Genomic DNA, 12,346 nt, shown 5'->3' with positions numbered 1-12,346 from the left:
GCTGGGTAGACCAGCCCTGCCTAATGGAGTGCAGGAGAAGACAATGATGGTTTGCAGATTCACTGTATGAGCAGAGTCCTGAGGGGCTACCTTCTGTAGGAAAGGGTTTCACATGAGAAGAATACTTTAACAGTGTAATTGTTGTCTGATGTTCCCATGCATGAACGTTTCTGCCTTTAGGGCCACAAGATGACATGATTTTATATGGGTGCATGACCTCTGTCACCTTTAAACATGCATAACGTTTATTTGCATGGCTCTTTTATTTCCACTACTAGATTTAAATTCCTTGAGGCCCTCAACAAATTAATGAATGTGCTATATACATTAATTATACAGCACACTAATATAAAAGAAATGCATTTTTTAAGTAAAATTCTTTTTTCTATTTTGCAAAGGCCAGGTGTACTATTGCAGAACTCTCAGAAACTAATAGTTAACTAAAAAGAAAGGAGGAGACTCACAATCCTAACCACCCAGAGACAACAGCTGTTAACACACCATTTTATATTACAGTGGCTGTGAGACCCTGTGTATCCCAATGGATGCGGTCTCCTTCAACACTGTCAGCCTAAGTTCTGGAACACTTGTTTTGGTGAGGCTACGATGGCTTCAGGCATTGTTCACATGGCTTTTGGGGAATCCACTCCAGAGTCTCAGCATTTCCTCCAAAGTACTCAATCTCTGTCATGAGTATTGTTTAGATTTTGATAGGAAAGGGATATATTTTTGTTTCCAGACATTGTAAATAAGATGGACCATATTGATTTGGAGTTTTATTGTTGTTTCTTTTTCACTGAAGCTTGACCACAAATTAGTGGGGACAGAAAGGCAGTCTTGTGAGATTCACAAACTGGCACTGAGGGGTGACTATATGGAATAATCAAAGAGGGATTGTTCACTTTGGGAGTTTTCCCTGTTATTCAAGGCTTCCTTCCTTAGGAAGAAATCTGCATCCTGGTTACAGAGACTCTGGTCTAAGGGTGGGCTAGGGGCTGAACACCTGGGAAGGAAACTGAGCACAGTCCAAAGACAACGACCGGCGCTTTTTAGCATAGCTCTTTCCTCCCTTAGTATGCTTAGGGAAGAGACTGTGTTTGGATGCCCAGGCCTGTGTGCACATGCACCAATATAGCATCACTCTGTGACCTTGCAGGGGGTGTGAGTAGGATTATTGCTACAGATCAGTGAAGCCTTTCTTTGTAAATGCAATATGGGGGTCATTCAGTGAATTTTGATTTTGCTTCATCCGTATCCATTCTCTCTTTTCTTGAAGTGAATACATGGATAAAACTATTGCTACCACTGTTTTGTAATGCAAACAACTTTGTTCTCAGGAAGCTCCTATGATGCCTTCTACTTTCCAGGGCTAAAATCCCCAATTCTGGGTCCTTGGCTGTGCATTAGTGAGCCATTCTGAACCCTACTCCTCCAAAGATGAGTTAATTCTGAAGAGCCTACTGAGTTTCAAGTGTTTGAAGGCCCTTGGGGGACTTCCTTTCTTTAAAACTCAAAGTGAATTCTTTTCTTTGAATTTATCTCTGCATTTTCCCCTCTTTTGAGAGATGTCTTCTCTCCGACTGGGTTGCTATGAAACTCAGATGATTGCACCACTGCACTCCAGCCTGGGCAACAGAGCAAGACTCCAACTCAAAAAAAAAAAAAGGAAACTCAGATGAGCCAAGTACTTAGAGAAGTGCTGAACCCTTCGCACTCAGCAAATGTCAGCTGCTTACTACAGTTAGAGAAAGGCAAGTGGTCTAGAGCAGCACTACCCCATAGGACTGTCACAAGGCCTGGATGTAACTGTAACTTTTCTAGTAGCCACATTAAAAAGTAGAAACAACTGAAATTAATCTGAATACATTTAATTCAACATATCAAAAATACTGCTTTTCAACATCTAATCCATATTTTTAATTATTGAGATATTTTGCCCTTTTTTGTATTGTCTTCGAAACTCAGTGTGTAATGCACACTTACAGTGCAACTCAGTCTCACTGGCCACATTTTGAGTGCTCCATCGCTACCTGTGGCCAGTGGCTACCGTGCTGGGCAGTGCAGGTCCTGAACCTTGCTACTCAAGGTGAGTTCCAGGGACCAGCAGCATCAGTAGCATCTGTGAGCTTGTCCCAACTGCAGAATCTCAGGCCCCAGCCCAGACCTGTAGAAACAGAATATGCATTTTAACAGGATCACCAAGTGATTTATTAGCATGTTAGAGTGAGAAGCACTGGTCTAAAATCCCCATACTCAGTCCTGGCCCCCTGGGATTCTAATCTAATTGGTCTAAGGGGGGACCTCGGCACTAGTGTTTTTTTAAAGCTCCCCTGGATGATTATAAAATGCAGCCGGGCTTGAGAGTCATTTGCATAGTGGATTCTGGACCCAGGATGCCTGACTTTGCCACCTTCTACCTTTGAGACCTTGGGAAATTGCCAAAACTCTCTGTACCTTGATTTCCTTATCTGTAAAATGAGGATGAAATGGGGGTGTTATGAGGATTAAATGAGTTAACACATGTAAAGCACTCCGAACAATACCTGACACAGAGAGAGTACTCATGAAATACAGGCTCTTACCCTTTCTTCTTTTTCTTGAAGGTCCGGGGTTACCCAGAGCCCCAGGTGACATGGCACAGAAACGGGCAACCCATCACCAGCGGGGGCCGCTTCCTGCTGGATTGCGGCATCCGGGGGACTTTCAGCCTTGTGATTCATGCTGTCCATGAGGAGGACAGGGGAAAGTATACCTGTGAAGCCACCAATGGCAGTGGTGCTCGCCAGGTGACAGTGGAGTTGACAGTAGAAGGTGAGTCCCAGGAGGCCCGAGTCCAGGAGGGAGCTGAGCTCTCAGTTACCCCAAGGCCTGCAGCTCCTGCCTTAGCCCTCTCTTGAAGGATGGAGGAACTGACAAGAGAAAACACACCCCATCCTTGAACCCCGGACCTTCCAATCTAATGGGAGAGATGTGGTCCCTGCGAACGAGGGAGGCATCCAGGAGACAATGTTTGTCAAACTAGGTATCACCTGTCTCCTGCTTGAGCCCTCCCATGGCTTCCCCTCACACTGCAGCTGAAATCAGACTCCTTAGGATGGTCTTACAGAGCCCCACCCAATCTGGCCCCTCCCTAGCTCTCAGACCCATCTTCTGCCACTCTGCACCTGTTCAGCCCACCGTGGTCACACCCACCTCTGGCCCTTCTTTGAGCAAGGCTACAGGGCCTTCACCATTGCTGTTCCTTCTGTAAAAGAAGAGCCCTTCCCTCAGCCTCTCACCTGACGCTCCTTTCACATCCTTCAAGTCTGTTCTCAGATGTCTGCTCCTTAGAGGCCCTTTCCCAACCATCCCAGCCCTATGACTCTCCATCTTCTCACCCCACTCGAGGTTTTTCTTTTAAGACGTATTACCATCTCACATTGCAGTGTCTTCTCCATCCCCCACCACTAAATGGAAGATTTAGGAGGAGATGGACTTTCTCTGCTCATTGCCTTATCTCCAACATCTAGAAAGCTTCCTGGCACATGGTAGATACTGAAATATTTGAGGAATGAATGAACAATGTTTTTATCCTCATTAACATCATCTTTAGCGTCATTATGAAATAATACATGCTCATTATTAAAAATTATGTAACTCAGAAAAATATGTAGGAAGTAAACACATCAATGTGTTAACATATTAGTTAAAAGTAATTGCAAAAACCACATGACTTTTGCACCAACCTAATATTTTTGTCTTTTTCCCCACTCTGTACTTTAAAAAATTCTGTTAACTTTAAAACTTCTAGGAGAAACATTGGACCATAAGTAAAATATTTTTTGCTACTAGTGTGTCCTTCTGCCATGCTGAAGCCACTCCACTGGAAAGAGTATCTCTAGTTCAGGTCCCTGGCTGACACTTAAAGCCTTGATATCAGGAAGGACATGGGGTCTGTCAGCCCCTCAGAAGTAACACAAGGTTCCCTTGACCCTTCCCGGTCTTTCTAAGACTGGAAGTTTATAAACCAAGGCTCAGACTCACTTCTCCTCTTTCAGAAGACTGTCCTCCCAATCTGGTTTTCAGGGGACACTAGATGGAGAATTAAGGTAGTCAGGGAAGGTTCCAGAAGGGGGCGAGGTGCACCTGGGCCAATGGCCGCCCTTTGCCCTGTTTTCCCTGTCTCCCCACATCACAGAAGGGCCAACAGGCTGTTTCACAGAGTGGAGCATGCATAGTTTGGATGCTTTCCTTAAATTCTTTAACTGAGTGACTCACTTACTCTAATGACCTTTGAGTGCTTGTGGCTGGGGCATTCCAGATGGAAAGTGGCCCCTGCTCAGAACCTCAGGATGGACCTCAGCTCTGCCATCCTGGTGCTGTGCTTTCCCCTACATGAACCCCCTTTCAATGCCTGAACTTTGTGTTGATGCCTACAAATAAAAATTACCCTGTTCCCTCTTCTGAGTTCTGTTTAGAGCTGGGGAAATTGAAAAAGCACTGAGTTATGAGTTTGTGCCAATGAGATGTGTGACTCTAAACCTCTGCACCTGTCTTTCTGCAGGATAAAGGGTTTGACTTTGGTGGTCTCTACAACCTGGACTAGCCCTTGTTTTCTATGATCCACATTAAGGGAAGACTGGAGTCTGTTAGGAATACAGGGGAGGCATATAAAACCTAGATAATATGAAAACGTTTTCTTCAATCCGCACTGTTCAGGAAGTGAGATCTGATGTCATGACCAAGCAGGAAAATTTTTAGTAGCTCATGGTACTCAGGGCAGGGGAAAGGAAATCAGGCTGAGGGCTATAGAGGAAGGAGAGCAGGCTAAGGCTCTCAACCCCACCCCTCCCCTTTGGTGTTCATTTGGGGAGACTCAGGCCCTCAAATTAAAATTAAAATACAGTTAATTAAAATAAAATTAAGACATAAAATGTAAGATACTTTCTGTCTTCTAACTCTAGGAGATAGAGAACAACCTAAAGGATGCAGCTCTTTAAATGTGTGTGAGTCCTATGCACATTCTGCTTCTGCAGCAAGACCGGTTTTAAGCTAATGTGTGGTTTGGGGCCACCCCACAGACCTAGGCCTGAAAGAGTCCACTCTGGGCCCTTCTGCCATGGATGAGTTGTTGGCTGTGCCAGGCTAGCCCAACCCTTTACAAAGGAAACCTAGCAGCCCAACTGCCTTCCCTCCAGCTCTCTGTGCTATGCTTCTTACTTGGAGTGAGCAGAGGTCCAAGAATTCAGAGTGTAATTCATATGTGGAGTTTTGTAATCCTTTAGTGGTCAAGTTTAGGAGGCAGTGTTGTGCAATGGAAAGAAAGTCAAATGGTCTTGGATTGAATTTTAGCTCTACTAATTTCTAACTATGGAGAAATTAACCTTCCTAAGCCTTACTTCCTTTTCTGTGACTTGGAGTTCATGGCTGCCCCACAGTGTGGTACAAGGATAAGCACAGCTAGTAGGAAATAGCACCCAGAAAGTGGTAGCTTCATCATTGTTTGAACTGGCATTAGCGTCCTTCTAGCTACTTAAAAAGGGAAATCTGCAAGAGAGAAAGATTCCTCATCTGACGTTTAATGTAGTGATCAGGCCCAAGAAACATTCAGAATCCCCCAAGAGAACCAGTGCCTTAATGAGGGCCATGCAGTTATTCAGGGCCTTACATGATGGAAATCAACCTCGGTCTGAGCCCCTGGAAGGCTCTCTGAAGACAGCTGTGACACTTGCCCACCTCCAGAGGTCAGGTCATGAGGCTTGGTGCAGAGCAAGGAAGAGACGTGGTACCTGCCCTCTGAGAACTTCCTCTCCCGTGGAGGACCACAGACCTGTCCTGTAGAGATTTAATGTGAGCCACATATATAATCTTTTTTTTTTTTTTGAGACTAGGTCTTGCTCTGTTGCTCAGACGAGACTGCAGTGGTGTAATCACAGCTCACTGCAGCCTCGACCTCCTGGGCTCAAGCGATCCTCCTACCTCAGCCTCCCAAGTAGCTGGGACTACAGGCCTGCACCACCACACTGAGCTAATTTATGTATTTGTATGTATGTATGTATGTATGTATGTATGTATGTATTTTTCTGAGACAGGGTCTTGCCGTGTCACCCAGGCTGGAGTGCTGTGACACGATCTTGGCTCACTGCAACCTCTGCCTCCTGGGTTCAAACAATTCTTCTGCCTCAGCCTCCCAAGTAGCTGGGATTACAGGCGTGTGCCATCATGCCCGGCTAATTTTTGGACTTTTAGTAGAGATGGGGCCTCACCATGTTGGCCAAGCTGGTCTTGAACTCCTGACCTTGTGATCTGCCTACCTCAGCCTCCCAAAATGCTGGGGTTACAGGTGTGAGCCACCGTGCCTGGCCTTATGTATTTATTTTTTTAAAGATGGGGTTTCACCATATTGCCCAGGCTTGTGTAATCTTAAGTTTACCAGTAGCCACATTTTAAGATATCAGGTAAAATTCATTTTAATAAAATACTTATTTAACCTATTATATCCAAAATATTACCATTTCAATGTATAAGCGATATAAAAATTATTAATGAGATATTTTACATTCTTCAACATCTGGGATGTATTTTACACTTACAGCACACCTCACTTCAGACCAGCTATAATGCTGAGTGCTCAATAGCCACAAGTGGCTAACAGCTACTCTTTTGAACAGTGCAGTTCTAGAAGCTGCCACCTGAATAGGAATAAACAAGGTTTACACAGAACAAAAAGAGAAAGCCACATGGATGAACAGGTGTTGATATGGTTTGGATGTTTGTTCCTTCCAAGTCTCATGTTGAAACGTGATTTCCAAGGTTGGAGGTAGGGCCTGGTGGGAGGTGATTAGATCATGGGGATGGATCCCTCATGAATGGCTTAATACCATCCCCTTGGTGATGTGTGAATTCTTGCTCAGTTAGTTCACGTGAGATCTGGTTGTTTAAAAGAGTCTGGGACCTCTCCCTTCTCTCTCTTTCTCCCTCTCGTCATCTGACATTTCTGCTCCTGCTTCACCTTCCTCCATGATTGTAAGCTTCCCGAGGCCCTCACCAAGAGCAGATACTGGTGCCATGCTTCTTGTACAGCCTGCAGAACCACAAGCCAAATAAACCTCTTTTCTATGTAAATTACCAAGCCTCAGGTATTTATAACAATGCGAGAACAGACTAACAGGTGGTGAGTAGTCCTGGGTCATCACACATCCACACAGTGAGCATCAGACATGAGGTGGAGTGAGTGCCCAAACGGTGGGTGTGCCCCAGCCCCAGTGGTCTCAGTCTGAGAAGGCCCTTGACTTTTCAAGGACCAGAGAGTCACTTCAGGTAATAAAGGGTTAACTTTAAGGACATAAGCTCAGGAGCCCAGGGAAAGTCAAACTGGCAGCCCCCAGAGGAGATCCAGACCTCAGTTGGATCACCCACCTTACAGGATTGGTTAGTGCAAATGCATGTGCACAGAAATCACCTGGCGAATCTGGTTGAAATGCAGATGCTGATTCCATAGGTCTGGAGCAGAGCCTGGGAGTCTGCATTTCCAGCCACCAGTTGATGCCATGCTGCTGGTCCACAGACCACTCTTGGAGTAGCAAGGAGGGATTTAATTACATGTGTGATATATTCCACCTAGTACAGTGATTCTCAAACTTGAGCATGCATCAGAATCACCCGGAGGGCTGCTGAAAACACTGACTGGGCTGGAGCCGTCTGCCTGGCTCTCCCCTCCCAGATGGTCCAAGCACACCTCCTCCCTACCCCCAGCCACCCCTCAGTGCCGCAGCTCCTGCTATCCACACCCGCATGAAACTACTGCAGTGCAGACCGAGGCTCTGACTATGTGAGAGAGAGAGGGCCAGCCAGCAGGTCACCTAGACTGTGACAGCAGAAGGGAGAATGACTCCCTGTCACAAGATTTAAGGGAGAAGAGTAGCCCTGGTGACCACTAAGGCAGCTCTGGTGGTGCCACTGACACCAGGATTCTCGGGCCACCTTGAATTCGTAGGAAATGCTCCTGTGCCATCTTTTGTTGCCACTGCCGTTTTTCAGGGGCAGATCTCTTAGACTCCTTTTATCTTCATGTTGGGTTGGATTGATGACATTATACATTTTTAGGCCATGTCTATTTATACTGGCTGAGTTTTAAATTACTGTGTTCCTCCTGGATGTTTGTCATGGTTCTTCTTTTGGTTCTTTTTGCTCTTATTTCTTTCAGACTGTCTTTCTTTATCTAACTTTTCTACCCATCTGAAGGACCTATAATTATATTTCCCATTTATGTTCTTTATAAATGCTTTTCAACCTCTAAAACTCCCCAATGACTTCATTTTCTAGGGGTATATACCCTATTTTTTAAAATCTAGGCAGAATCTTAAAATGCTCTGAGTTTTTGTCCTTTTCTGTCTCATTAAAGTTAACAATACAAATGTGATAGAAAGGAAAATTATTCTTTTTGCCCCACCAGACTCTTTGCTGTAAAATAGTTGTGTGTTCAAGACTGCCTTTGCAGAAGCAGCCTTACTCATTTAGTATACAAAAGAGTTAGCTGGAAAGTTACTTGGTCCCATTCTGTTCTTGAAGGATGACTTCCAAATTTCCTTTAGCTGGAATCTCTTCCCTCCTTTATCTTCACCATCCACTTTGCCTTTGCCTCTTTTTCCCTCCAAAATACACACGGGTTGCCCTTGCTGGCCTAACTTAAATTTTTGATACTGATGCTCCCTCCTTTTTCCATCTCATATTCCTCCACCTCCTTCTCCCATCTCCACCCCTGGCTTTTTGTAGATTTAGGCTTTTCCCAGTTGTTCTTAGTTCTAGCCTCTTCTTCATTCCTCAGATTTTATTGAACTTTGTGCTAGGATATAAAGAACAATAAAGCTCAAACTCCTAGCCTCAAGCAATCCTCCTGCCTCAGCCTCCTGAGAAGCTGTGGCTACAGGCATGTACCACCATGCCTGGCTTCACAGTTCTTTATACTTGAACTTATTTGTCTTTAAATTGTAAATAAAGCTGGGCATGGTGGCTCACACCTGTAATCCCAGCACTTTGGGAGGCCAAAGTGGGCAGATCACTTGAGGTTAGGAGTTCAAGACCAGCCTGACCAACATGGTGAAACCCCTCTCTACTAAAAACATAAAAATTAGCCATATGTGGTGGCGGGTGCCTATAATCCCAGCTACTCAGGAGGCTGAGGCAGGAGAATCACTTGAGTCCGACATGGGGAGGTTGCAGTGAGCCAAGATTGCACCACTGCACTCCACCCTGGGCGACAGAGTGAGACTCCATCTCAAAAATATGTAAAAAATAAAAATAAATAAATAAATTATAAATAAGTATTTTAAATGTTTTTCTTCTCTGCTAGAACTGTAAGCTCCATGAAGGCAAGACATGTCTCTTTTTATCAGTTACTGAATCCCCAGTGTAAGGAACCTAGCACAGGGCCTGAGCCATGATAGGTCTGGCCTGTAGAAAGAGCTCAGTAAATATTTGTTGACTGCCTCTGTAGCTGCCTTTGGTACTTCATCCCCTGTACTAAGAAAGGGATTCCATTCCTAGTATATATAAGCACTGGTCAGAGCTTCAACAAGTAGACTAACATGTACAACAAAATCCAGAATAATATCTGAGCCTTAAAAGAGTGCTTCAAAGAGGAGAATTTTGGCAAAAATGTTATTCACATTGAGCAATTTCAGTGACCTTTAGTTTTGACTTTTTTCATTCCTTTTTTCTTCAATACCAAGTTTAATATTCAACCAGAAATTCTGGTTCTAGGCACTTCTCCAGAGGTTTTCTTAAGCCACTGGCCCTAAACAGAGACAGTACCACCCTCTAGGGGGCACTTAGGAGATTCATGGGGGCCCTTTTGGTTTCCCAGTGATTGGGAATGTTGCTGGATTTAGGGGGCAAGCACTAGGGGTACAGGATGGGCTTCACAGCAAGAATCTTTTCCCAGTTCCTCACAGTCCTACCAGAACAGACACCACAAATATATAAATCGGTGGTTCCTTAGTCTTCAATAATACAAAAAAAAAGAGCCCAGTAATTGAAGAAATGGTCATCATTTAGAGGGAAGATTAAAAGGAATGAAGCTATAGCTCCAAAATTTTTGAAAAATTTACTCTGCACAAATTTTCTACTAAATGAAATATAACATTTCTATCTATATATAATTACCTCATATAATTGTATATATGGATAGTGCTGTTACTACACTATTGCTCTGAAAATGTGGATCAGAGGAGACTTAAAACTCTTAATATTAGAAGCAAATAGTATTAAGTTAATGGAGATGCATAAAATGTAGGCATCTTATTGAGTTTTATTGCCATCTCACATTTTTTAAAACTTTGGGGAACAGTAATAAATCTATATTGTAAAAAAGATTATGTATTTCCATTATTTTTTGGAGATGACTGCTGTTTTCATCCTAGCACATGGCTTCTCTATAGTCTCTTGTTATTATCACTGTTCCTTCGTCAAAACCATTCACTGAATGTGTATTTCAAGGTAAGGTGAGATTTTACCTTGAAGTCCTGTGATAAATTTTACTGTGATAATTTTCTTACTACTCAACCCCATATCATAAAACGGAGAATTGTTTTAACACCACATTAATACATTAATCATCTTTCTAAAAATGTTCTCTACTTCAGTGGTCTGTAACTTGTCTTGCTATGTTATCTTCTTTTAAAGTTATTTTCTTCTTTCTTTTTTATATAATACATCTTTTTATTTGAATATTCTAGTGTCCACTGTAGACCTGTGCTCTTTCACTTTGCTGTGCTACTTGTACAGTATGATTTTTCATCATTTACTTTTAAATCTAAACATGCATTAGGAGTTAATGCAAGAATCTGCCATTTCATTGTCGTCTAACATGCCTGAGCACTTATGTAAATTGAAATGGTCATGCTTGAACAGTTGCATATTGAAATCCATATTTTTATAATTCACTTTCCCTCTATATCACCGTAATGCTTTAGTTAAGGATTTACATTTATTTTCTTTTTGAAATTATCACATAAGTGTATGTGTGATTAGAAGGGAATTTTGATCAGGGTCGCATGGGGATATCAGTTAATACGTGTTATAAACAGCGGCTATTTGTTCTGATAGAGTGGAGAACCACTATTTTAAGTAATCCTCAAAAAATACTTTGAAGTTGGCTACAAGTAGGGTGACTGCTCCCCACTTTTCCTGGAACAGTCCTAGCTTTCTCCTGCTATCCTGGAATGATTATTAATTGCATCTCTCTCAGTGTTGAGAGTCTCTGTTTGGATGATAAATTATATCACCGCACATTTTTGGAAGCATTTCGGCTCCTTTCAATTTTGATCACATTATTCACTTTTTGAGCAGTATGTTCTGACCCGATTCAGTCTTTCTGTATCACTTGACAAACAGAGCTAGGTCTACCTTATCCCTTCCACCACTGAACTTTCCAATCCTAAGACCTGCCAGCATTCTCTTTTACTTGTCTTTGAAAAATCTAAGATCAAATACCGTCAGTGTCTTGGCCTCTTCTTTTTCTCAGCAACTTGCTTCTGTCCTCACCAGTTCTCTTAACTCATTCTTCTATTTTTTGACTTTCTACTTTAATCCCCTTTCCACTTATTTTTCTACATAATCTTACTGTTCTGCCAGATTTTCATACTTTTACAAAATTAATTTTGCCTTATATAACAATTTGCAACTTCAAATTTTTCCTATAAATAGACCCTGTTAGTAATTTTAGCCTAAATTCTTTTTGTCTTGATGTGAACTCTCTGTTAACTCATATTAAAATAAGCATCCATCAATTCCATTTTTAGCTGACTGCTTTATGTGTTACGTTTTCATCATACCCTCTTACCCTGACATAGAAGTATCTCTCCCCAGCATTCTTTTGCTATTCTTTGGGAAAGTGCCATGTTTTTGCTTTTATTTATTTTTTAAGGAACAAAGGAATTTAAGCCTTTTGGATTAAGATATTTAGCTCCCAAGACTTTTTAAAATGCTCAGTCTAATTTTTTTTATTGTGGTAAAATATACATACCTAACATAAAATTTACCATTTTAACCATTTTAAAGTGTACAATTGTCATTAAGTACATTCACAGTGTTGTGCAGCCATCACTGCTATCTCATTCCAGGACTTGTTTATTACCCCAAATGGAAACCCCATACCTATTGAGCATTAATTCCCCATCCCCTCCTCCCCCAGCTCCTGGCAACTACTAACCACCATCTTTCTCTATGGATTTGCCTCTCCTGGACATTTCATATGAACGGAATCCTATCATACATGGCCTTTTGGGTCTGAGCTCCTTCACTTAATGTACTTTTTCAATGTCCATCCATGTTGTACCACGTGTTAAGTACTTCATTCCTTTTACAG

General features: G+C 42.5%; 1 protein-coding gene across 6 annotated transcripts in view; it reads left to right on the top strand.

The window, feature by feature from the left end:
- MYLK (myosin light chain kinase) overlaps nt 1–12,346 on the top strand; it is a 271,706-nt gene that overhangs the window by 129,122 nt on the left and 130,238 nt on the right. For 5 of the 6 annotated variants that reach the window (XM_034957201.3, XM_034957195.3, XM_034957198.3 and 2 more), the window contains one exon: nt 2,604–2,811. The exons of the other annotated variant lie outside the window; for it this stretch is intronic. In XM_034957201.3, coding sequence (XP_034813092.2) covers nt 2,604–2,811 — 208 coding nt within the window. The remainder of the gene's footprint in view (nt 1–2,603; nt 2,812–12,346) is intronic. 6 annotated transcript variants of the gene reach the window in all.

The sequence above is a fragment of the Pan paniscus genome, chromosome 2, assembly GCF_029289425.2.
Source record: "Pan paniscus chromosome 2, NHGRI_mPanPan1-v2.0_pri, whole genome shotgun sequence".
Lineage (NCBI taxonomy): Eukaryota > Metazoa > Chordata > Mammalia > Primates > Hominidae > Pan > Pan paniscus.
Note: the sequence above shows the minus strand (reverse complement) of the source record. Positions and strands in the feature narration are given on the sequence as shown.